The sequence below is a fragment of the Lemur catta genome, chromosome 6 (assembly GCF_020740605.2).
Source record: "Lemur catta isolate mLemCat1 chromosome 6, mLemCat1.pri, whole genome shotgun sequence".
Lineage (NCBI taxonomy): Eukaryota > Metazoa > Chordata > Mammalia > Primates > Lemuridae > Lemur > Lemur catta.
This window is the reverse complement of record NC_059133.1, coordinates 95071354-95096639: the sequence shown is the minus strand read 5'-3', so window position 1 is coordinate 95096639 and position 25286 is coordinate 95071354. Positions and strand designations below refer to the sequence as shown.

Sequence of the window (25286 nt, the reverse complement as noted above, 5' to 3'; positions counted from 1 at the left end):
CCTCCCTTCCTTCCTTCTTCCTTTTCTTCTCTTCTTTCCTTCCTCCCTTTAGCAAATATTTAAGTGCCTACTAATGTGAGATTCCGTTAGGCTTTGGGATCTCAGGATAAGACCCAGGTCTTTCATCAAAGAGTCTTACAGTCCAGCAGAAAAAGACAAGTGGGAAACAATTTTGTCCAGCTGGCCTTGGCAGGTGTGCAACAGGGGCCAGTACACCTCAAGGGCTAAACCGCACACTTCATGCAGATTCCTTAATTTTTACCCAATGTCCTTTTTCTGTCCCAGGGGGCCACATTGCATTTAGTCATCCTGTCTCCTTAGGCTCCTCTTAGCTGTGACAGTTTCTGAGACTTTCCTTGTTTTTAATGACTTTGACAGTTTTGAGGAATCCTGGTCAGGTATATTGTAGGACACTTCTCTGTTGGAATTTACCTTTTCCTCATGATTAGATTGGGTTTATAGGTTTAGGGAGGAAGACCACTGAGGTGAAGGGCTGTTCTTATCACATTGTGTCCAGGGGCCCTACTAGCAACATGATTTATCACTGTTGGTGTTGACCAGGATCACCTGGCTGAGGTGGTGTTCGTCTGCTTTCCCGTCTGTAGAGCCCCTCTCTCCCCCTTCCCACACTGTGATTTTTGGAAACCAGTCACTACGCACAGCCCACAGTCAAGGAGTGGGGTTTTATGTTCCCCCTCCTCTAGGGTGGAGGGTTTCTGTAACTTATTAGGAATTTTTCTATATGGGAGATTTGTCTCTTCTCCCCCATTTGTTACTTTATTAAATCATTTACTTAGATCAGTTTGGACTCATGGATATTTATTTTTTACTTTGAGTTATCATCCAACACTACTGTTATTTATTTTGTTCCTCAAATTGTTCCAACTTTGGCTATTGAAGGCTCCTGTGCCGGTTTGACATGCTCACATCAATGTAGGTTTTTTGTTTTGTTTTGCTTTTTAGCACTTCCTTACTTTCTGTGTCTACGGGATGCTCTAGGCTTGTCTTGTATATTTCCTGCCCTAGACCTAGAATCAGCCATTTCTTCAAGGAGCCCTGGTTCCTCTTACTGGAAAATGGCATTAGAAACCAAGATTTGGGTGCTAGGTGTACTTGTTTCTACTGGGGTGTTATTTCTTTTTGGATTTCTCTCTTTTAGTTGACAGAGCCAAGAAATGTGTGTGTGCACGCATGTGTGTGTGCATGCTAACTCACGTACATACACATAGCTATAAATATTTATGTATGTAGCCATCTGTAGATACAGATATTAAGTTAAACATGAGTTCTTATGTCTCCAACTCTAATCCATTACCCCATGATAGAAATGTTGATTTGACCTTGCTGATCTATAACTTTTACACGTCAACAGAGATTCCTACCATCTACCGTCCATTTATTCAATTGTTCAGTTCCGGTACACATGTATGGCAGGATCAGAATTGTTAACCCCTCAGAAGTTTTGTTTTGTTTTATTCTTTTCTTGGATTAATCATTCTCAGCTCCTTTAGCCATTTCAGGCCCCACACCATCTTGCTCATCCTTCATCAGTTCTGAGTCTGGATTTTCTGTTTCATGGGCAATGAGCAAAGATCACTGTCTCCTTTTTTGCAAATGAGGAAAATGAACTCTAGCTAACATTTACCCTGAGTATATGCAAGGCACTGGTTTGAGTACTTTACACATACAACTCATTTAATCTTCACAACAGCCCTATAAGATTGGTACTGATATTGTCCCCACATTACATGAGGAAAGGCTAATAACTTGCTCAAATTCAAACAATGAATCGTGGAGCTTGGATTCAAAATGAAAGAGTATGACTTCAGAGTCCATATAGCCAGGAACATTGTTTTATGTCGCATTGCTGCCTAAAGAGATCTTTCTGAAATACTGCTTTGCACATGTAACTACCAGCCTTATAAGCCAACGGTGGTTCACTGTTGCCCACAGGATAAAGACCTAGTATCTTAGCCTAGATTTCAGTGCTCTCCGCAATCCAGTCAACCTTTAGTTTCAGTTTCACCAGCATGAGCAGCGCGGACCCCAGGAGCATGCTTGGATACTGTGGTTTCACCTAATCAGCATGTTCTCTGTCTCTCAAAGCCCAGGCCGAGAAGACCCACCCGGTCTGAACAGCACAGCCCACCCCCACCTCCTGGGTGGATTACATTCATAGTGATCTCCTCTTTGTTGACACTCACTGTCTATGTGCTTGGTCTGGTATTTAGCCTGGGTTATATTTGTTAAGGTGCTTGTCATTTATCTGCATAATCTCCCTGCCACATCCTCAGTGCCAGTTCGTGTTATTGGTGATGCTTACGACTCTTAGTCCCCATAAACCTACTTCACAGGAAGTTGAGACTCAGTGAGATTTGTGATTGCAGTAGTTGCTCAGATATCATCATTGTCCGTTTAAGACAGCCAAATCCTGCAGCTAGCACACAGTAGCAAATTAACTAGCGTGGTCTGAGACCATAGCCCATGCTCTGTGCAGTCCCCTCTCCCTCTGACCACCTCCCTATTCCAGGAGATCAGGATGACTCTTCTAAATAGTTCCCATCATTACAGTTCAGGGAAGGACTTAGCTGTGCTGGATGAGATTAAGTTGGAGTTTTAGACCCAGATGTTATTTCAGTGGGGCAAAACTTTACGCAGGTGGGTCTGGCCCCAGCTGTGTCCCTGCTTTGGAAAATGTCCTTTGGTTCTGTAGGGAAGATCTGAAAGAAGGAGAATCCCTGGGTTCTGCTTCAAAGAGCAGAACTTTGATTCAAGCTGTAGCCTGTTGTTTGCTAAACTTTAGTCATTTCAGTGTAACCTACATGATTTTTGCCATATCAACATAGTACTCACATTCTATTTTGTTTTTACTTAAATTTTAATCTCTTCCTAAATAATAACAGTCACAAAATTACAGGTTCGTAGAACCTTGTACAGTTACAGTTTTTCAAATAGATATTAAAATAAATGCATAACCATTCGATAACTGTTCATCAGTATACTGCATGCAATTATGTCGCATTCCTCCACACTGTTCTAGTGGTTTGGTTTTCTCTTCCCCACCGCTTTCTGGATATGACGTCTCTTCTGATCAGGTCACTGGTGTTCTGCTAGTTCCACTGTGGCACCTTTGGAGTCACATTGAGGGAAAAAGAGTTCCAGGCAAGGCTATAGGCATTTCTTTTCTAAAGAATGAGAGCAGCTCAGCTTTTATCCCTTCTTGTATCCAGGGATTTTAGTTAATATTTTGTTTGAATAAAGGGTTATATTGATTTTTTTTAAAAGTGTGAAAACCATAGGACAAGTCAGTCCAGGATTAACACTTCTGGAAAGATCATTTGTTTGGGTGGCCGTCCATTCATACATTCATTGAGTGTATATTGGAGCTTCTGTTAGCTGTTCTAACTTAGGGATCAGGAGAGCCACCTTGGAGTGTATCTTGTTTATTGTAATGAAACAAAATGAATTTCCAGGTAGCTTGGGATGAAGCCATGACAAGCACTATTCCAATTCTCTGACACTTGATCCAGGTTGAGAGTAAGCCTTTGATTCAGGTCCAGAAGCCACCTTCCAATACCATGAACCCCAGAATGACCAGATTCTTGCATAAGGTAGGAAGTACTGGTTAATGCCCTTTCTCTAGCCTAGAGAACGAGGGCAGGTGGATGGCCAGGGTAGTTTTTAACAGGCATTTTCGGTCAACTCAGCATAACGTGATCAGAGCACTCTATCCACATCACTACACTTCGACTCCACACAGTTTTAAATGTTGCTATTTACTGATAGTCAGATTACCTCTGTCCCAATCAATCAGTGAATGCAGAGGGCAGGATCCAAGTAAGTAGGTCAAGTCAATAACGTAGCCATAGAGGAAATGGGAGCTTACGTGGCACCAAGGAAGGTTTGCACCACATAGCAGAAAGTCCCTGTGTTAGGGTGGTAAGATATTGGAATGATGATAATGATGGCTAGCACATATGGAATATGACACATTGATTGACTCATTTACCTCACAAAAGCCTTATGAGGTAGGTCCCATTGTTGTCCCCATGGTAGTGATGAAATAGTTGAGGCTTAGGGAGTCAGTGTGACCTGCCGAAGGTCTCCCGCTAGTAAGTGGTGGAGCAGGATTCAAACCCAGAGCCCATGTGCTTGATTACTCTGCTACCCTGAAATCTGCTTTTCTTTCCAGGAACTTAAGAATAGGTTTAGGTCCAGATTTGGGTTAGGCTCAACCATGTTGTGGGAAAGAGGCTAGAAGGAATGATCCCAAAGACATTTTCTTGCCTGAGCCTTCTGTAACTTACCCAGCTTATCCCTCTGTAGAACACGAACACCAGCATTACGTCACTCCCCTTTGTGGACACTAAGGGGAAGAAGAATATGGTCAACTTCCCAGGCATTAGCCAAAAAATCCTGCTGAAGCCACCTCTGCTGTATCAGGTGAGCACAGGGCAGTGGACATGCCCTTGAGCATGCCTGGTTTTAGTCCAAAACCAAGTTTAAAAAGGCCCAGGGTGGTGGGGAAATGCACAGTGTCAGCTTAAGTGTGGAGTTCTATTCCTGATCTCACTTTTTATAAGAAATATAAACTTAAGCAAATAAGTCATTGACCTTCTCTTATCTACAAAATGGGCTCTCCATACAGTTGTCCTGAGGATTCATTGAGGAAAGGAAAAATGAAGTTCTGGTGTATAAATGGTGGAACTATACGAAATATTGTTTTCTTCCCATGTCACCTACTTTTTCTGTGTAAGAACCAGATGAGATAACATGTGGGAAAGTGCCAAGTTAAAGAGTGTTGAACACACAGTTAAGTTTATATGCCTTTGTGCAAGTCACTTTAGTTGTGATCTGGCCCTTTCAAGGGGAGCAGTAAAAACTGTTCCTGTCTCTTCCTACAGTGAGATGTCACTGGGCTTGTCAACTGCTTACTGTGCTTGCATGGGTCTCTTGGGGATTGATGTGAGTCAGACAGATACTTCCTTTGGGAGAAAGACTGAGAAAACCTTCTGTCTCTTAGTTACTGTTTTCTCCCTAGAGAGGTAGAAAACGAGCCTGGCTGGATGTGGGTGTCCTTGGCCAGATAAATGGTTTATGATGGCCAGGAGAAGCCTAAGTGGCTCTTTATTGCAAACCTCTTTTTCCGGACAGGAGACTCAAACTCACAGTCGGATGCCATCCTCCGAGCTCAAGGTTTCAGAAATGCCTCTCCACTCTAGCATTAAAGTCCGGCACCCCAAGTCAGAGGAGAAGCCACCGAGGAGGCACAAGGTGCCTCTGACAGCGGCAGGTACGCCTGTGGGCAGGAGCAGGGTGTGTGGGGTAGTTAGGACGGTCAGGGCATCCAGAGCCGAGCGGAGCTGGAGAGGGCTAAGCTGCCAGGTGCCCAAGCAGTCGATTAAGGCAATGAGCCAAAATGAAAGTAGAAGTGACGCCTTTAATCTCTTCCTGAGATCAGATAAGCAAGAGGCTAAACAGGGGAAGCACCAGCTCAGCACCTTTCCATTTTCCCCCACAGCATGGCACTAGGCCCGTGTGGATGTATTAGCATGGAAGGACTTGTCTCCCTGCCTCGAGAGCCCAAACTAAAGGCTCCTGTTCATTTTATGGGCCCAGGGGCCAGGGGGACAAAAGTGAGGGGGGAAGAGCTAGGAATGGAAAAGTACTGAGTGCTACTCAGAGCAGAGTGGAGGAGGCTGAGGCAGGCCTGGGGCTGGGGGCTGGGCTAGCAACGCAGGGGTGTATGAGAGCGTGGCTGCAGGGGCTCAGTCCTTGGCTGCTGCTCCTTCAGAGGCTGCACTGCATGGGCTGCACACCCCACGGGCCCTGCCAGGTGAAGCCTTTGGCTGGGCCTGAAAAGTCACAGATAGGGTTTTGACCAGGAGCCAGACTCCTCACAGGGTTCAAAGACTCATAACCTGTTAGGGTTCAATGGAAGAGAGCCCAGATTGACTGAGCACCTACTGTGTGCCAACACCGTCCGATGCTTGGAGCTCCTTCTACCGCCGCTGTGAAGTTGAAGTTGGTTGTCCTTCTCAGGCAATCTCAGGAACTACTCGCAAGGAGGTAGTTTCAGTTGGGAGCTAATTCTACCTTTCCAGAGTGGATACCTGCCTCCCTGCTGTCTTAGACCTTCGTTATGTCCTCCGGGCAAGGAACATGCCCTATTTAGCGCACACATGGCTGCCTTTCACATGTATGAAGACAAAGGTCTTGTCCCCCAGAAGTGTTATTTTTCCCTCCTCACAGTTCCTTCTCCAACTCTTTAGCAGTTTGTCAAATAACAGCATGCCCCCCGCCCTAATCCTGGTTTCTCTTCTCTGAGAATGTTCCAGTTATCTATTAAAGTGTGAATTTCACCGCCTGACCAAACCAGACCCCCGAAGCGACTCTCCACTGGCCAGTGTGGAGTAGAGAGGTGCTGATACGCGGTCCCTGCTCTAGTCTGGGGCACTCGCTGGCCCAGCCGCAGATGGACGTGGGAATACCCTGAGCCTTCTAAGTTGCATTTATGTTGCCTCTGTGGCCCCTGAGGACATTATAGTTTTCAAAGCCTCTCAAGATAGACTAGTTGTAGAGCCTAATAATTCCACATCAACTTGGGGAAATGCCACCTTAACTTCTAGAATTTTTACCCACATTGCGCTAATCCACAAGTCTCTGGTGACTAAATACTCCCCTTCCCTGCCTTTGTGTTTTCCTCTTGGTTTGTTGAAGTCAGTACAAGACCTGACCACATTTCCACCTTGGGAGATTCACACTGTGAGCCGAGGGGCAGGCTGACTGGCCAGGGGCCAGACGGGTGCCATCATCTGTGCCCCAACTTACCTGACAACCCTAGTGTTTTCCACACAGAGGCCCTCAGGTGTTTTAAGAAACAGCTGTCTGCTTACGAGCAAAGCGAAATCCTGGGCTACGCAGAGGTATGGTTCCTGGGGCTTGAAGCCCAGAAGCTCAACGTGGCTACTGAGAAGTTCAACAAGACATGTTTTGATGATGAACATGGCTCCTATATGCAGGTGATGGGGAAAGGGGCACCAGGACCTCAGGGGGACCGGGGACAAAAGAAAGTCAAAAGGGAAAAAGCAGGGTGTTTTATTGAGTTTGGTGCTGATATGTCGGGGACTAGATGTCCTGGCAAATTCTAGTAGGTGCTAAACCAAAGAAATACCATGTTTATAAATGGGGAAACGTGCAACTTAGTATGTAAAATACTCTGCTGATGGAAGGCTGATTTTCCCCAAGAGTCTTTGGGGTAACAGGTTTGCATCCTGGGTGACCCCCATAGCCACCTCCCCTGCACAGCCCACTGGAAAACGCCAGACAGAAATCAGATGCCATCTCCTCAGAATTTCCTTTTTTATCTCATTACACTCCCATACACGGATGCTTTTCTGTTTCATAGTAGATGTCATTTCTCCCACAGACAAAAACGTTTTTGTCACTGCAGTCCCTGGTGCATAGTGCTTAATGTCACTCTGTTTTTCAAAAATTGATCCCCACAACTCCTCTTCTGGCTGTACCCCTGGGCTTCCCTGGGGTGGTGCCTCTGCCCAGGCTGAAGGGAAATGCCGGCAGTGGTTCCCACTTCTGAGGGTGCCTGGAGGTGTAGTGCTTAGTTCTCTAGGCTGCGGGCTGTTGGGAGTGTCCTCTTCTGGAGATTTTGTCGAAGCTTGGTTTTAGGAGACAAGAGGAGTCTTTGTAGAAGAAATAGATTTTCTTAACAGTATTTAGGGCTGTGTTTCTCAAGTTTTGCTATGCATAAGAATCATTTGGGGATCTTGCTTAAATGCAGATTCTTACCGGGCAGGTCTGGGGTGGGGCATGAGATTGTGCATTTCTGAAGAGCTTCCAGGTGATGCCTGTGCGGCTGGTTCTTGGAGCACACTTTGAGAAGCAAGGATTTAGTTTCTGTCACACACCTCTGTCTAGAGCCCTGGTTCCCGATCTTTTTAGGTCAATGATCCCCTCAGGAGTCTGATAAAAGCTGTGGGTCCTCATCCCAGAAAAGGCAACCTGCACATACACAAAGTTATAGGGGATTAATCAGTCCTTGGTGAAGAATCCCCAACACAAATGTAACCTCCAGTTCAACCAGACCTCCCCCCCCAACCTGAACCCAGAGTCTCTGGGAAATTCCCTAGGGGTGTCAGCACTGGAACTCAGTTTCTCAGTGTCAAATCTTGGAGAGCTATGTTTTCCGTGGGGAGAGATGGATGATGTGTGCCTCCATACGCTTGTAATCTCGTCCCTATGGCATTCCAGTGCACTCCTCTTCACCTCTCCCAAAATCATGACTGTGACTCCAGAAATCAGATTCACAGAGCTTGGGGACCTTACGTATCATTTTATCCAGAAACTTCAGTTTACAGATGTGGGCCCTGCAGCTAAGAGTGGATGAGTGGCTTGTCTGAAGCCACCCAGCTGATGTCTTTTTAACTGAAAATATTCTGTGGCTTTGAGTAAACACCTGCTCCCTAGTTTCCAGCACGGGAGAGACATGGTGATTCTCGGTCTTGGAAAATATTTCTCTTCCTATTCAAGAAAGGCCCAAGTTCTGTACTCCTCACTCCAGGATAGGATTAACCTGTGTAAGTCCAGGGGAGAACCAAATCTGGCCAGGAAGAGGTGGAGCAGACGTAAAGCCTTCTCTGATTGATGCAGACACATCATGGGTCAGAAATGGAACTTTCCTCAAACTGGAGCTGCTGCTCAACTTCAAGAGTCATGAAATGTCCAGACTGGAAGGGACTTTCAGGGCCACTTTGTACAACCCTCTTACTTTACAGGTCTTAAGACATGCAGAAAACCAGAGGACTGAGACTAGAACCCATGTTCCCAATGACCATCCAATCTTTGCCCTGCTTGACATGGATCAAGCCTGTGGGACTTTCCCTGGTACCACACGGGTTGCCTGGGAGCCAGGTGACAACCTAGCCATTGCAGTAGCCGTGAGATGAGGTGGGGCCCCAGGGGCCCCAGTGTCAGGGAAGCCCTCCAGCCTGCAGCTCTGCTGCTCACCCTGGCCTGGCCTCTGCAGGTCCTGCACGACCACATTGCCTACCGCTACGAAGTCCTGGAGATGATCGGGAAAGGGTCCTTTGGACAGGTGGCCAAGTGCTTGGATCACAAAAACAACGAGTTGGTGGCCCTGAAAATCATCAGGAACAAGAAGAGGTGTGGCTTGGCGGGTGGCATAGGCCATAGAGGAAGGACAGAATGACTCTGGCCCTTTCGGAGTGCCAGCCCTTCCCGAATCCACCTCTCCCTCTGATCTTCCTCTTCCTCCTCCTCTTTCTCTCCCTCCCTCTCTGATTCCATGAAGGGGCAAAGAGGAGGCGAGAATGTGGTGTTTTTAGAGTTTTTAGTGCTTGCTGCCACCCTAGACAGTCTTGTTGGAGCATGGGGAGGGCTGAATGTCGTGGCATAACATGACATGACACCGTGTTCTGTCCCCGTATCCCCCTCCCGCCCCGGCAACTCACCAATCTCCTCAGGTTTCACCACCAGGCCCTGGTGGAGCTGAAGATCCTGGAAGCTCTCAGACGGAAGGACAAAGACAATGCCTACAACGTGGTGCACATGAAGGACTTCTTCTACTTCCGCAACCACCTCTGCATCACCTTCGAACTCCTGGGGTCAGCTGCTTTTTCTTAACTCATTTTTCTTTTAAAAAGTTGCTTAAGTGGTAGAAGAGAACCTTTGAGGTCAGAACACTAGATTTTTTCTGGTTGTGAATATTTAATGACTAGAGTGGACACAACAGCCACTCAGTCATCTGGAAAGCCCAGGAGCAAGGAGGCTGGGAAAAAAGCGGCCCATCTCCTGCCTCCTTTGGTGGGCCTATCACTTGCCAGCGTACGGTGACACCGTGCACACCATGATGCGCTGCTGGGTGCTGAGCCTGGTGACATGACCAAAACAAGGCCTCTCCCCTCAAGAGCTAAACTGAAATATGGAGAAAAGACTGTCCTCTGCTACTAGGTTCCCCACTCATTGGCTTCCCAACCCTATGGTGCAGAGGTTGGAATCCAAAAAACGGGCAGCTGGCTGAACAGAGTGGGGAGAGAGCTTTGATTTTGAGCAGATAAGGACAAGAGCAGATATATTTGGCATGAGAGCAGAACCTGACTTAAATAGATTGGCATCAGCTGGCTAAAGATGGGAGCTGAAAAGGCAAGCTAATCGGAAGTGCATGCTAATTTGATTATTTTCTCTCTGAGATCATCTGATGCAATTTAAACAAAACTAGAAACCCAGAATGCATTTAGCAAAGGGGATAATCAGAGTGAACTCTGAGAGGTCCGGTGTTATTGGAGTCAGCAAGCTGGTAGCTTGGCACTCCCATGACACCAGCGCTGATGGGGAGATTCTAGGAACCGGCTGAACTTGGCTCAGAAGGAAAGCTGACACTCTCACCATCATCACTGGTGATCACAAAATGCGTTCTAGCCCCCAATGTGCAGAGGCAAACCGTCTTCTCTGCAGCAAAGCACACAACCCAGGCTGCACTTTCTTGGCCATGAGTCACAGTGTACAGTTAGGATGCCATTGTCCTTAAAAGAGCTCTGGGAGGTAGAGAGGGGCAGAGATGTGGAGGGACAATGCAAAGCCCAGAGAGGTGGGGAGTTGCCCATGGACACGAGTTGGGATGGAGCCAGAGTCAAGTGTCACATCTATCCCCATTTTGTACCCCACAAGAATGAATGGCTTTCCAAACACTGCCAGAGTTAGATGACCTCAGAAATGGGAGGTTAGGAGAAACCAGCAAGGAGTTGATGCAGAGTCACTTCTGGGTCACGCTCTCTCCCCTCTCTCCCCATCTCTCAGTTTGCACCGAGGTCACAACTGGCAGCTCACAAATAAATGTTTCTTTTTGAAATGTATTAATTTCCAACATTTGTAAATCAGTGGATTTCATATAATATGGCAGGCTTCTCTATAATATTGCAGGCTTCTGCCACCTTGGAGAATTTAGGTTTATCTGGCAACAGTCCGATGGGACCAAGCGGCCACCTCACTTGGGTGGAGGAGAGGCTGTCTGTCTTGCTCAGCCCCGCATGCCCACGCTCTCGCTCCCTTACTGCTCAGGAGCCTGGGGGCCTTAGACAGCCTCACTAGGAAGGAGTGGCTGCTGGAGTGAGTAGCGGCCTTCCTGGATCCCTCCCAAGGGCTTGAAGAACTATGAATATTACAGAGGTTTGGTACAACCTCTTAACCCACACGTGTAACAGAGTGCTTCAGTGGCCTTGTCACATAAGAAATGAGGGGATATCCAAGAGGCCAGCGCAGTTAAACTTCAACCTGGGCCCACCGTAACTGAGCGGGGAAGCTGGATTTGTAGGATGTGAAAGCCCCGCCTCCTGGCCTGAGGCTTGCCCACTAGGAGAGGGAAACCACACGGCACAGGATTGTTTACAGATTGAAAGTCACCATGAAATTTTTTGCAACGATACGCATCACTTTTTCCCCTCTCTTTCCCAGAATCAACTTGTACGAGTTGATGAAGAATAACAGCTTTCAAGGCTTCAGTCTTTCCATAGTTCGGCGTTTCACCCTCTCTGTTTTGAAGTGCTTGCAAATGCTTTATGTAGAGAAAATCATTCACTGTGATCTCAAGCCCGTGAGTACAACCTCTGTCCCACCTGTGGAAACTCTTTGTCCTGTTGCATTCATTCCCTAGAGGTCGCTGGGGCAGCCAGCGCTTGCAGGGTGGAAGCCCCGCGGTGCTGTTTGTAGGTTGTGTGAGCCAGTGAGATGCAGAAAGACAGAACGAAGCCATGAATATTGAGGAAATGAAGAGAGATCTGGTGTGACTGAGCCAGACAGGAGCAGGAAGGTCTGAGGGCTTTCCTAGGGAGGGCTTGGCGGGGGAGGGGTGATGTCTTGAATATCAAGAGGTACAGCAAGAAGTCCTGGGATTCTGGGTTTACCTTTTTTGCCCTTTCTCAGTGGGAAAATCAGTGGTCACCTGTAGCCCTTAGGAGCTCTACTCAGAGACCCTGAGTTCTCCCTCGTGCGCCCTGCAGTGACGTGTGCCACGCAGACAGATGGGCTGCCCTACTCTGCTGAAGCCTCACTGGGTCCACTCTACTCTGAGTTGGTCCTAGGGTACTGCGAACCTCAGGCCACTTTCTCTACCCCACATGGATGGGAGCTTCGTACATGTCCTGCTGGTATTCTTTCTAAGCTCTGTTACTGTGCTGATGGCTTGTGTAGGAATCGATCTTTTATCCATATGCTGCACGGGACTGCAAGCTCTCCCAAGGTCAGGCACCATGTCTTTTCACTGTTTTGTCCCCAGGACCTGACATGGTGCCTGGTAATAGTAATGGTAGGCTGTAAGTAAACGCTTGTTAAATGACTTAATGATTGCAACTGTGAGGAAGTCATACAGAGAGATAGCTAGGGGCAAAGTATACGGAGCTGGTTCCAAAAGCAACCTGACCCTCAGAGTTATATAAATATCCCTGAACTTTTCCTCACTTCAGTCTCCCTGTCCCCAAAAATGGCTAAAAAGAAATTTTTTTTTGAAGACTGTAACTCATTGAATGAATTGCAGATTTATAATTAAAGATTGTCAAGCTAGAGATGTTCTCTCAAAGCAGACCGGTGGAACCTCATGAGGACAGTGGTGCATTCATTTATTCTCTATATCCAAGTTCCTAACCCTCAGCTTTGCAGCTCTTATGGGTCACAACGGCCATGGTCTTTGGGCTTAGGGGACTGGCTTTTACCAAGGAAATTCACAAGACACCCGATAGTCAAAGTATCAGGTAACAAGTTTCCTCCAAGAAATATTAATAGATCAAGTAGCCTGGAATATGTGCACCCCTGGAGGGACGTGTGCACACAGCCAGGAGAGTGTTTTGTGAGTGTGGAGTCAAGAATCAGGGAATTATTCTCATGCACTAAATGGTTAGTATCAGTGAGCTATGGTTTCCTGTTGCAGCCATTCCTTCTAGCGTGCCATTTCTGCCAGTAAAACGGGAAGGCCAGCCCTTCTAGTTAAGGAGCCTTTCCATTGTGCTAGAGACACACTGAAGATTCTTGCTCTTTTAAGGCTTTTCCTGATTATCCTCCTCCAGTTAAGACAGCGTTCTTTAGAAAAGGGACTCTGGGCTAAATTCTTACTTTGTGGTGCCAGGGGCTTCCGACCAGGCCTGCTATGCCGTATCTACCGTGTCAGGGTACTCAGTAAGCAATCACATAATTACTTTATCTGATACAGAGATCCAGGAAAACATGATTGGGACTTGAATCTTCAGCCTTAGCCAGTGCACTCTCATGCTAAGAGGAGAGCCCAGAAACTCTGTCTTCTTATCGCTGACTCTATTGAAATACCTGGTTCACATTTTCCCCACAGTCAGCATAAGAATCACAAACCCCAATCAAATCATTGCCTTTGAAAGTTTTTTCTGGTCTACTGTCACAGCATTATGTTAGTGGGGGCATTTAATGGAAATGTCAAACAGATACAGTCAATGACATTTCTAAGGCCTTATGCAAGCAAGGCCTAGAACCAGGTGCCAAAGAGGATAAAAAGAAACTTGTAATCTTCAGGAATCATACAATCAATATAGAGAAAGAGACAAAACACATTCAAAAGAAACTCTGCAAAGCAGTGAAAACTGGGTCCAAATAAGAGGTGCAGACCACAAGTCAAATGGGAAGTACAGGAAGGGGAGGGGAGTGAGATTTTGGGGAAGATGTGGAAGGAGGCCTTTGCAGGTAGATGTGCTTGAATTGGGCCCTGAAGGATGGGGAGCATTTAGGTAAGCTGCAAGCCTGGGGCAGCACTATTACAGCTTGATGGATGTCTTTTCTTCTCTCTAGGAAAATATAGTGATACACCAAAAGGGCCAAGTCTCTGTTAAAGTCATTGACTTTGGATCAAGTTGTTATGAACACCAGAAAGGTAGGCCCCTGCCAGTTCTTTGTCTGAGTTTCCTGTTGCATTTCTCTTCCTTCACACATGAGGTCACTTGGGTTCTAGCCTGGGCTCAAGCCGGCACAATTGCCAGTGTGATTTTGAACAAGGTGCTTCACTTCTCTGAGCCTAAGTTTCCTCATCTATAAAACGAGAAAGTTGGGTTCAAATACCATAAGGGCCCTTTGAAGCTCTCATGCTCTGTAGACATTGAATTACCCAAGATCACTGGGTCCCAAAACTAACCAGATGTGCGTCGGAATCACTTTGGGGCTCTGAAAAATGGTAGTTTCCAGGGCCTCACCCCAAATGTGCTGAGTCCAGATTTCTGGGGAGTAGCTAGGGGTCTGCGCTTTGGAAAACAGAGCCATTCTAAAGTCTGGAATTCACTGCCTTAGATGGCTAGGTTTTTATACTTGTTTTCAAGCTAGAGTCCATAAAGTCGCTCTGGAGTACACTTTGCACAGCCTGTACTGAACCTGATTTGATAGTCTGTTCCTTTGGCTTCTGTCAGGTGTGACACAGAGAACATGTACCATTCAACAAACATTTATTGAGTAGCTATTATGTGCCAGCTGCTCTCCCGGGTACCAGGAACAAAACAACATTTCCTGTCCTCAAGTTGCTTAGGTCTAATGCAAGAGGCAGAAAGAGAAAAAGATAACGCAAGCTGGGCGTGACGGTGCATGCCCGTAGTCCGGCCTGGGTGACAAAGCAAGACCCTGCCTCTAAAACATTTTTTAAAAAAATAATACATAATACAATGGATGCAATGATTGGAGATACACACAGGCTATGTTCAGGGCACAAAAAAGAGGGACTTTGGGACCAGCCTTTATGGTGGCAGGAGGTGTCAGAAGAAGTCTCCTGAGGCTGAGGAAAAGACTACCAGGTGGATGTTTCCAAATACTCTGCAGAACCACTTCTGAGAACAGATGTCCTTTATATCTTCTATGTATGCATCCTATAAAAAGTTCCAGCTAGAAAACAATGCTTCCTGCAGAGATCCTGTGTGTTTATGCTTCTAAGATATTGAAAGCTGGATAGCCTGTTAGTTACCATTTATCTTGGCTGCCAGGATGCTCAGAACTGAATTTGCAATGATTTTATCCTTGTTTTTTGACGGTTATTAATATTTCCCCTTTTGCATACTTGGTGACTTTCCTGTTATCTTCATTTTGACTGTGAGGCAGTGTGGAGTGTGGATACTAGAATTGGACTGCCTGGTTTCCAATCCTAGCTCTGTCACCTATAGCTGAGTGACCTTGACAATTTATTTAACCACTCTGTATGCCTTAGTTCCTCATATTTAAAGTGAAGGCAATGATATTACTTGCTGCATAGGACTGTTGTAAGGGTTGCAAGAGCTCGTCTGTATAAAGCACTTGGAAGGGCGCCTGGCACGTGTTAAGCACTAGGTAAATACCACTAAATTCATGTTCTCAGACACCCTGTGTTTTGCGAAGTACCTCAAATCCATTTGGGAAGCAGATAAAGTATAAAAGTTATTTTTATTACATCTTTATTTTGTTTTAAATCACAGAATTATTGTGTCCTTAAAATAACCAATTTTATTTTATTTTTGAGACATAGTCTTGCTCTATCACCCTGGCTAGAGTGCAGTGGTGTCATCAGAACTCACTGCAACCTCAAACTCCTGGGTTTAAGCAATTCTCCTGCCACAGCCTCTGGAGTAGGTGGGACTACAGGCACACACCACCATCCCGGCTAATTTTTCAAATTTTGTAGAGACGGGTTCTTGCTCTTGTTCATGCTGGTCTCAAACTCTATCTTGGCCTCCCAGTGTGCTGGGATTACAGGTATGAGCCACCATGCCTGGCCTGAGTATACATTTTTGATTTTTGAATTTTGCGTGCTTCCTTTCCAATTCTGATATGCTTCCTCCGTTGTCAAATCTCAATACTCTCAAATGTCTGCCCCAAATTAATCTGATAGTTTGAAAACTTAGTCTGATGTTTTGTTTCTTTGTTTTAAATTTGGCTGACTTAAATTCACTTCCCTAGAACAATACCTGGTTTGGAATTCCTTGTCAGTAAAGTGGCACGATAACACCTCCATTACAATCAACTTGCTGTGAGGATTTGTAACGATTCATAAGTGCTGGCCAGGGGCACTTCCCTCTCCTTGCAAAGCCCATAGCATTAGGGGTGGGGGCCATCTAAATTATTGGCCACCATGAACTGCAGAGGTACCCCGGAGAAGAGTGTTCTGGAGAGGAGGAGGTTTTCCCATGTGAGTGTCTCTCTCTTTGCCCCACAGTATACACCTATATCCAAAGCCGGTTCTACCGATCCCCAGAGGTGATTCTGGGCCACCCCTACAACATGGCGATTGACATGTGGAGCCTGGGCTGCATCATGGCGGAGCTGTACACGGGCTCCCCTCTCTTCCCTGGGGAGAACGAGGTGGAGCAGCTGGCCTGCATCATGGAGGTGAGGGGAGGGGCTGTTAAAATAAGCTCCATGTGTAAAAACAGTTTTTTTCTGATGAGTTATCATTAAAATATAACTAGTGCACACATTTTGATAATTATCAAGAATAAAATGTGAAGTTTTATGGGGCGTACAGCTCTTAGAAAAATGAATAGAGCTGGGTTTTCCTTTTTTCCAATCAATGCGTGTACTTATAGGTAAATATTGCTTCTTGGTAGAACGCACGGGCTCAGGAGCAGTGCTGTCCTAGTCGGTTGGAATGGAGATGTGAGCTCAAGGAGAAACCTTGTTCTAGTGATGTCATTAATTTGGTGATTCCTTCTGTGTTCTATGTAAGAATCAAATGGAGGTCTGTAATCAAAAATTATTTTTCCCAGCCTATCAGCTGACAACCTGATTACAATGTTGTTGAAAACAAAGAATTGGAAATTATCTGATTTATAAAAAATACGTATTATTCAGTCACTAATCATTTACTATCTTATGTTTCTGGGAACTCCATCTCCCATAACAAGTCTTTACCAAGATGCAGCATAGGATTATTCATTATTTTATTATTCTTTCACTTAAAGGAATCTTATTTTGGAGCTAAATGAGACAAAACAGGGGAAAATAACCCTAAAAAGTTGGAAATTTCACATTTTAGGATTTTCCCAGTGAAAAAAAGACCTATCTGTGTGTGTGTGCCAAATTTTTACTTTCCAGATTGTCTCAAAGTTACAGGTAGTGAGACACACATCCCCTTGAGAATTATTAAATATAGATAATTTCATTTCATGGCTGAAACAAATGATTAAATATTAAGACAATTTAGGTAAACACTGCCATAAATAGTACCCACGCTGGAGTGAACACTGGCCGGGGAGTCAGCAAACCTGGGGTCCAGCCCTGGCTCTTTTTGGCAAGTCAGTTCCCCGCTCTAGGCTGCAAAGTGAGGGCATCGGAGTGGATGGCTTCTAGGGTTGACAGTGGATGGTTTTACGAAGCATCTCTGAACCATTCCTGCTTCCAGCATTAAGGAAAAGGGGGCCAAGGGGTGGAATTCATTTCCTACCGCCCCAGAACTGACTCCGCTTCCTCTTGACCTCGGTGTCAGTGGGGCGGAGGAGCAGGAGGGCAGGTCACGTCTGGACTCTGGCCGGGAGCCCGGCAGCGGGGGTAAATGGCCCAGGCTGTTATTTCTCTATCACTCTGCACCCCTGAATGTTTCAGTAGGGGAAGGTGAACAAGTTTGTGCTCCATTTTTCTTTTCAAGAAGGTACTTTGTCTTATAATGGTCTGATCCTTATCGGATGATTTTCTTCTCCTTTTGTTCTCCTCCCTTCCCAGAGCTCAATGCTGGGATATGTCATTCCTTAATTCAGACATGGTGGCACGTACACTAGCTTATGTGCTCTGACAGCTCTGACAATGATGTCTGGCTGCTATCAAGGGTGGCCTACTTCTAATACGTGCTAATGCCTGTTTGGAATAATATGGCCAGTGTCAGTTCTTAGGAAACCTGGGTTAGGAGTTGAAAGACCCAGGCTCCACGTCTGCTCTGCCACTAACTTGATGTTATCACTTAGTATCTTCAGGACATTATCTGTAGTGGGCAAAGTGTGACCAAAGTGCCCTGTAGCTCTAATAGTCTTTGAATGTATGACCCCACAACAAGTGAGCCAACTAAATTGTACTTAAAGGTGCTGGGCCTGCCGCCAGCCGGCTTCATTCAGATGGCCTCCAGGAGACAGATGTTCTTCGGTAAGTCCTCAGGCCTAACTCTCTCTTCTTGACTGTGTCTAATGAGGTATCACAGGCCTTGAAGACACTTCCGTATCCTAAACCTCATTTAGTGCTTTCCCCGTGACCCCATATGAAAGGGCAAGCTGTGATTAGGAGCTTCTTTCAGAAAAGTAAACAGGTCATGAGAAGTTGAACCAGGTAGCATGATGGAGATGGGGTGGGGGAGTCTACCTGGGAACGGGGCCTTGGCAGTAAGAATGTACAAGGGCAGGAGAAGGACCAGGTTGCTGGAAGATCTCTCAGCAAATATCGACACCTCAAAAGATTGTGACTTGGCCGAGCGTGGTGGCTCACGCCTGTAATCCTAGTACTCTGGGAGGCCGGTGCAGGAGGATCGCTTGAGCTCAGGAGTTCGAGACCAGCCTGAGCAAGAGCGAGACCCCATCTCTACTAAAAATAGAAAAATTAGCTGGATATGGTGCCGCATGCCTGTAGTCCCAGCTACTCGGGAGGCTGAGGCAGGAGGATTGCTTGAGCCCAGGAGTTTGAGGTTGCTGTGAGTGAGGCTGACACCATGGCACTCTAGCCTGGGCAACAGAGTGAAACTCTGTCTCAAAAAACAAACAAAACATTGTGACTATACACTTGCCTAGAAGTTCTCCCCACCTCCCCAAGCAACTTGCCCTCTCACACTATATACACTGTGCAGGAAAATCATGCTATGCACACTATACACTGTGCAGGGTTCAGCCATATAGAGGTTCAAATGTCGTGTACTTCTGTGCCATTTGGTAAAAAGCCATGGCCCTGAGCCCTGCTACATCCGCAGGCCCAGTGGCCCTCTCCCAGGACTCCCTGGACTCCCCGTGATCCAAAATACTAAAAGTTGGAGGCCTAGCAAGCAGAAGGCTTCCATGATCCTACTTCAGTGCCCAGACTGTCATCCATTCTGATTAGTTGATCCCATGCCATTCATCCAGTGGCTAAACCTCATAAACGTTACCTTGTAATCATGGCTGGATCTTTGAAGACCTTGCGTCTGAGCAGGGCAGTGTCCTGGCTGCGTTAGGACAGCGCCTACACATTCACCTTCCTTCCAGAGCAGTCTGAGGGTACGCTGGCTCCCCAGTTTCACTTATACATGGAGCAGTGGAACTGGTCTTTGGACCCCAAATATATTTTTCCCACCCACCACTTACAATCTAGCCTTTTGGATTTTGAAGGATTGAGGGGAGGAAAAGTGGGGATATTGATATTCCCTCCTGCTTGACACAGACATTGTGGGAAGAGTCTTATCTTGAGCCTACAACACTGAATTCATGAGATAGCATTGAGGCAGGACTAGGAGGAAGGGAACAGAGAGCATCTTGGCAGGAAGGAACCAAATATGTGCATGTCCCTTTCATGGCGTACCTGATTTCTACCATCAGTGCTAGGCTTTTCCAAAAGCATCCTTGGGAAACCTGAGGAGCTGTCTTCAGGACTTTGTCTCAGGGATGACAAATCATACATTGGATGAAGGATTTAATCAGCAGAAATGGCTGAAGAAAGCCATTCCAAGCTATGTCTTAAGCAACCAACTAAGTTTGAACATTTCAATTATGAACAAAATTTTGGTGCAACTCTAAAGAAGTAATAAGGGTAATTTGCATGTGTGGCCTGTACATGATCCCTGAAAACATTCTCCTAAAATGGCTTTCTTGTTGTACCCCATGGATATCTCAAATTTCACTTTATTTGACCAGTGGGGAAGGAGCAAGGGCATAGATAATCCAAGAATGAATGATATGCTTTTTGTTCAGAACTGAGTGTTTTTGTCACTTCAGATTTATTTTATTATTATTATTATCGTTATCATTATTATTTTACCTTGGTTAGTATTAAACCATTTGAACTATTTGTTTGAGCTGGGGAGGAGGTGGTGGGAAGGAGGTTCAGAACATATTGAATAGTTGGAAAAATTGTTTTTAAAGTTAATTGTATTCACTGGATAATCAACATGTGCTTATCTCAGACTGAGACTGTGACTGTGCTTGTGTGTTTGAGGTTGGTGGGACGGGGCTGGTGTGTAAGACAGAGCAAAAGAGCTGCAAAGACCACTCCAAGAAGCAGCATAATTGAGTGATGTGATGTGACCAATGATTATTTACACCCGGAACTAAATACAGAATGTTGTGTCTCTAAAGATTCCAAAGGTTTTCCTAAAAATATAACCAACAACAGGGGGAAAAAAAGATACCCGGATTCCAAGGATCTCACAATTGTGCTGAAAACCTATGATACCAGCTTCCTGGACTTCGTCAGAAGGTGTTTGGTGTGAGTTTGTTGGGGTATCTTTGCCTCTGGGTTTCTTTTTTAAATACTATATTTTCACACATTTGCTGGTGGAAAGCTAAGGCTGGGAGATAGTTATAAAGATAACAGTAATAAATGCTAGTGAAAAAGCTTTAAAGTCTACACATTGCTTTCACATCTGTTGTCTCATTAGATGCTTCTTGGGCAGATGATTCGCTCCGTTTTGCAGATATGAAGGCTGGCGCTCAAAGAGATTAAGTGACTTGCCCCGGATTACACAGTGTGTGGGGAGAGTTTGTTGCCTTCTTGGCCTCAAACTGCCTGGCAGTGAGATTGCAGGCTAGTGCTTGATGTCTTCTGCTTCTGTGAACTGAAGCCACCCTCTTCGGCGTGTGTCTGTTTAATGTTTTGCATACACGCCCAGTGTAAATTGGTTTAGGGCCCCTCCCCAGCCCCCTAGGATTTGGTGCCCAAATCCTCTTGTATTAGGGAGTTAGGGGAAAGGTGAGCTGTCAACCATTTACCATGTACAACCTTTTACAATCTTTATGCATATTTCAAGTCTTAGAAATTAGGTCTGCACTTAAATCATAGTAAAAAAAAAAAAAAAAAAGGAAACTGGCACATAAAGCACCCAGCCCAGTGCCCAGTTTAGAAGGTGTTAAGAAAATATTAGCTGTTATTACTACTTTACAACTTTTTTTTTTTTTTTTGAGACAGAGTCTCACTCTGTTGCCCGGGCTAGAGTGAGTGCCGTGGCGTCAGCCTAGCTCACAGCAACCTCAAACTCCTGGGCTCAAGCGATCCTACTGCCTCAGCCTCCCGAGTAGCTGGGACTACAGACATGTGCCACCATGCCTGGCTAATTTTTTGTATATATATTTTTAGTTGGCCAGATAATTTATTTCTATTTTTAGTAGAGACGGGGGTCTCGCTGTTGCTCAGGCTGGTCTCGAACACCTGACCTCGAGCGATCCACCCGCCTCGGCCTCCCAGAGTGCTAGGATTACAGGCGTGAGCCACCGTGCCCGGCCTACTACTTTACAACTTTTAAAGAGATTTTGCAAGTCTGTCTCCACTGAGTGGCAAGTAGATTACCTCTATGATATTTGGCAAGCCATTGTTTCTCTCTGGGCCTCAGCATACTTTTCTAGAAAAAGGGGGTATTTCTAAGGTCCCTTCTAGCTCTAACGGTCCTATAATTGTGTAGTATTTTTAGAAGACCATATCTTTATATTCTCTCATTCTTCCAGTGGGCTGGATCAGTTTTAGCAAAATGCTCTTCGGGCATTTGTGCAGTCCGGGATTTAGATACTAGCTCAGAGGGTGAACCATCAGGTACTCCTGAAGGGATTCCCATCTTGGGGGGGCATGCTATTTATTAATCTGAATAATTGACATACAGGAGGATTCTGTAGCTCATCTTTACTCCTGTCCCACCCCGGCCTCTTGCTGAGGCTATAGAATGAATGTGCCTCAACAAATGACAGAGATTGACCCTTGAGATGGAGGCGCACTATCCAGAAACCCCACCCATCTGGAACACAGCTCAGCACCAAGGAAGACAGTATTTTCTTCTTTAGTGTAAAGGACTGATTGCTCATAACTTGCAAGAGGCAGGTTAACAGCTGATGGGGACTGTTACCTTATCCATACGTTGCTAACAGCAAATTTTTAAAATGAGAGACTAAAAATTTTGAGTCAAATTCAGTAGGTGCAAATGGAAATCCCTGTGTCTAAGCTGTGTAGGAGGTAGAGTTTTTTATAATTTTGATGAGTCTAGAACGTTAATACTGTCTCCCTGCAGTTATAAACTATTCTAAGCGTGGTGGACATCGGTTAGACAACAGCTGAAATTTCCTATCTTGGAAAGTGGTCAGATGGTGAAAACCGTACCATGTGACCAAGTTGGTAGTGATGTACGTGTTTTCAGGTGGTTGAAGGACTGTAACATAAAAGAAGGACTAGCTATTTTATTTTGTATAATGCTAATGAGTAGAATTAGGACCTAGGTAAAAGTTACTGGGGAGGCAAACCAATTTTAGCTCCATAAAAATGAAGAACTTTTAAAAAATTGGAGTTTTTCCAAAATTGGAATAGGTGGTTCTGTGAGTTAATGCCTTGTCACCAAAATTATTTGAGAATGGCAGGGTGATTCCATGTTGGAAGTTCTGTCAAATGTATTGTTATACATGTGAAGTTTTTCTGGATTATATCCAAGTCCCCTTATAAAGCTCAATATTCAAAAATTCCATAATTTTCTTTGTGATAAATTTGGAGGTCCAAATTCTGTAGTTTGGAAATTGAAATTAAGCGTCTCTTTGTTTTTAACCTTCTTAACTTACCAAATCCTAAATCCCATTGGTTAAGATTTTTTATAACATTTCTTATAAGGGAATTTCTAGGAATTCTGGAAGACTTGGATTTTAATATATTCCCCTGGCATATTATACAAATTTTCTAAAAAGATTATTTCCAGTGGTTGTTTCCAGGTACTTTTAAATTAGATGTCATAATCTCTGTTCTTTGACATATAGCTTAAGTAAAAAAATTTGAGTGTTTTAATATTTAGAAAGGAAGTAAAACAGTAATTGGTGCTGGGCTTTTCATTGGTGTGCAGATGGGAACCTTCTCTTCGAATGACCCCTGACCAGGCCCTCAAGCATGCTTGGATTCATGAGCCACGGAACCTCAAACCACATCCCAGGCCCCAGACTCTGAGGAAATCCAGTTTCTGTTACCTCTCTGAGACAAGGAAGGACAAAGTTCGAGGGTCTCATCACTCGAGCAAAAAAGGTACAGCCCCTCAAATAGCCAATCCTGTTCCCATAGTCTGGGGAGCCAGGCATCTCTGGAGGATTGGCATGTCAACTTCTTTGACCTCAGCCTTGGCTACATCACTGCTAGCCTGCCATTTCTTACCTTGGGGATTTTCCTCCTTCAGGAAACTTGGCTTTAGCTGGACTCCTCTTTCTTGACCCTTATCATTAGGATTTTCCATTGTTCTCTATATTCAATTCCCTTTTTCTCCCTTCCCTTTTCTTTCACTGGGTCCACCCCTTTATGCCTTATAATTACCTTTCGAATTTTTATCAATGACAGATTATAGCATCGTGTAATTTTTTTGGCAATATGTCTAGTGGTTAAGTACATGGTCACTGGGATAGGTTACCTGGGATTAAATCCTGGCTCTATCATATGTCAGGTTGTGGCCCTTGGGCACTTTACTTAACCTCTTTGTATCTCACTTATGAGAATAATACCTATTCCCCAGGGTTGTTGAAAGGATCAAATGAATTACTAAATGTACAGTACTTAGAATAATACCTGGCACATAGAAATGTGCTTAACAAAGGAGCTGGTTTTAGATCATTACAACCATGATTTCCGCAAAGTGACTTACAGCCTAAAGGACAGTTAGAATATAATTCACATTCGAATGCTTGTTCCTTCTGTCTTCTCTCTCCTTCAGCAGATGAGCTCGCCAAAGATACTACAGACAGAATAAAAGACGGCACCACTGAGCATGTTCAGAATTCAGGGGACAAGCAGGGCTCTGTCCAGCTGCCTCCTCTAGCAGAAGCACCTGGGAAGGCACAGGCAGTTGGGCTAGAGGTGTCCGTCACCTCCACAGAACAAAGCAAGAACTCCTCCCCCAAGAACACAAACATTCTGCCACCTATTGTGTGATCTCTGCTCCTTTCCACCAGTGATTGGTATCAGAGACAGCACTTATATTGTACAATACTTCAGACTGTTGTTTTTTAATACATAAAAGTTTGTTTTAAGAAAACAAAATTCTATTTACATGGGCCTTTGGCGTGATTCCTCTTATGAGCAATGCGGCAGGATGGCCTGCACCTAAATTCACTCCTTATGTGTTTGTGTGTGTGTGTGTCAGGGCGGGGGCTTAAATTCTCAATGTTATAATATCATTAATGGAACTCTAAATAAAAGAAAAAAATTTTCTTCTTGCCCATGACTGTCAACCTATGTCAGTCAGGATTCTTGTTTGAAAATGGTAGAAGCTGAGTTCAAACGAGTTTAAACAAGACATTTATTGGCTTATATAATTGGGGAATCAGAAAAGGTAGATGCAATTTCAGGCAGAGCAGGATCTAGCAATGTAAACAAGATCACAGGGCTCAGACTCCCTCTTCCTCTACCAGCCTTGCTTCTGTCTATGGTTAACTTCATTCTGACGACAGGCTCTGCCCAGAAGCTAGGATGGCCACCAACATCCAGTCAAAAGATGCAGTCTTCCTTGCTGGCAGGACAGTCTCAGAAATGACTGTGCTTGAGCCAGTCACTGTGTCTGAGAGACTGGGATCCTCTGATTGGCCAGCCTGGGCCACACAAGCCCACACTGTGCTGGTGGGGAAACACTGGGGCTGCTGCCTTTCTAGACTAGAGCAGGGAGTGGAGGGTTCCCCAAAGGAAGGGAAGTTGGGTAAACAAGCAGGATCTAGTCACTCATCTACCACACCCCAAATCTAATCATGTCCTCTTGTTTATTTCCCTTTCTAGTCCTTATCTACATAAATATACAATTTCTATATGGTTGTAAATCATAGGGCAGATAGAATTTTACATGAAACTTAAGACCATAACATCATAAACAGCAGAGAATATACTTGGCGTCATAGTTTTCATTTTAATTGCAGCCTAGCATTTCATAAAGGGAGATGCCAGGTAACTGAAGCCATAGGTTTGGATAAGCTCACCCAGGGAAGATGATACAGAGTGAGAGTAGCAGGGAGTCAAGGGAAAGTCCTAGGAAAGATAAATACAGGAGGAGTGGAAAGAGTTGAGTAGATCCCCAAGAGACCTAGAGAAATAGGAAGAAAAATAGAAGCCAAAAGAAGAGAGAGTTTCTGAAA

At 45.1% G+C, this 25286-nt stretch overlaps 1 protein-coding gene across 2 annotated transcripts; it reads left to right on the top strand.

The window, feature by feature from the left end:
* The first annotated feature begins 4405 nt into the window (after window positions 1-4405).
* On the top strand, window positions 4406-24153 carry DYRK4 (dual specificity tyrosine phosphorylation regulated kinase 4). Of its 2 annotated transcripts, none has more exons than XM_045554552.1 (12): window positions 4406-4443; window positions 5155-5293; window positions 6859-7022; window positions 9044-9180; window positions 9501-9641; window positions 11488-11626; window positions 13840-13921; window positions 16214-16386; window positions 18069-18129; window positions 20298-20427; window positions 23027-23202; window positions 23882-24153. In XM_045554552.1, the coding sequence occupies exons 2-12, from the start codon at window positions 5176-5178 to the stop codon at window positions 24094-24096; spliced, it is 1536 nt and encodes a 511-aa protein (XP_045410508.1). In that variant the 5' UTR covers window positions 4406-4443; window positions 5155-5175; the 3' UTR covers window positions 24097-24153. The 2 variants fall into 2 exon arrangements, with proteins under 2 accessions (XP_045410508.1, XP_045410507.1); XM_045554551.1 differs by having other exon boundaries at window positions 23879-24153.
* The last annotated feature ends 1133 nt before the right edge of the window (window positions 24154-25286 follow it).

Excerpts from the sequence above, each read along its gene's own strand:
- DYRK4 (XM_045554551.1), top strand. The coding sequence starts at position 5,176 with ATGCCATCCTCCGAGCTCAAGGTTTCAGAAATGCCTCTCCACTCTAGC. Across the intron at positions 9,181-9,500 it reads ATCATCAGGAACAAGAAGAG|GTTTCACCACCAGGCCCTGG; the intron begins GTGTGGCTTGGC and ends CAATCTCCTCAG. Across the intron at positions 11,627-13,839 it reads TTCACTGTGATCTCAAGCCC|GAAAATATAGTGATACACCA; the intron begins GTGAGTACAACC and ends TCTTCTCTCTAG.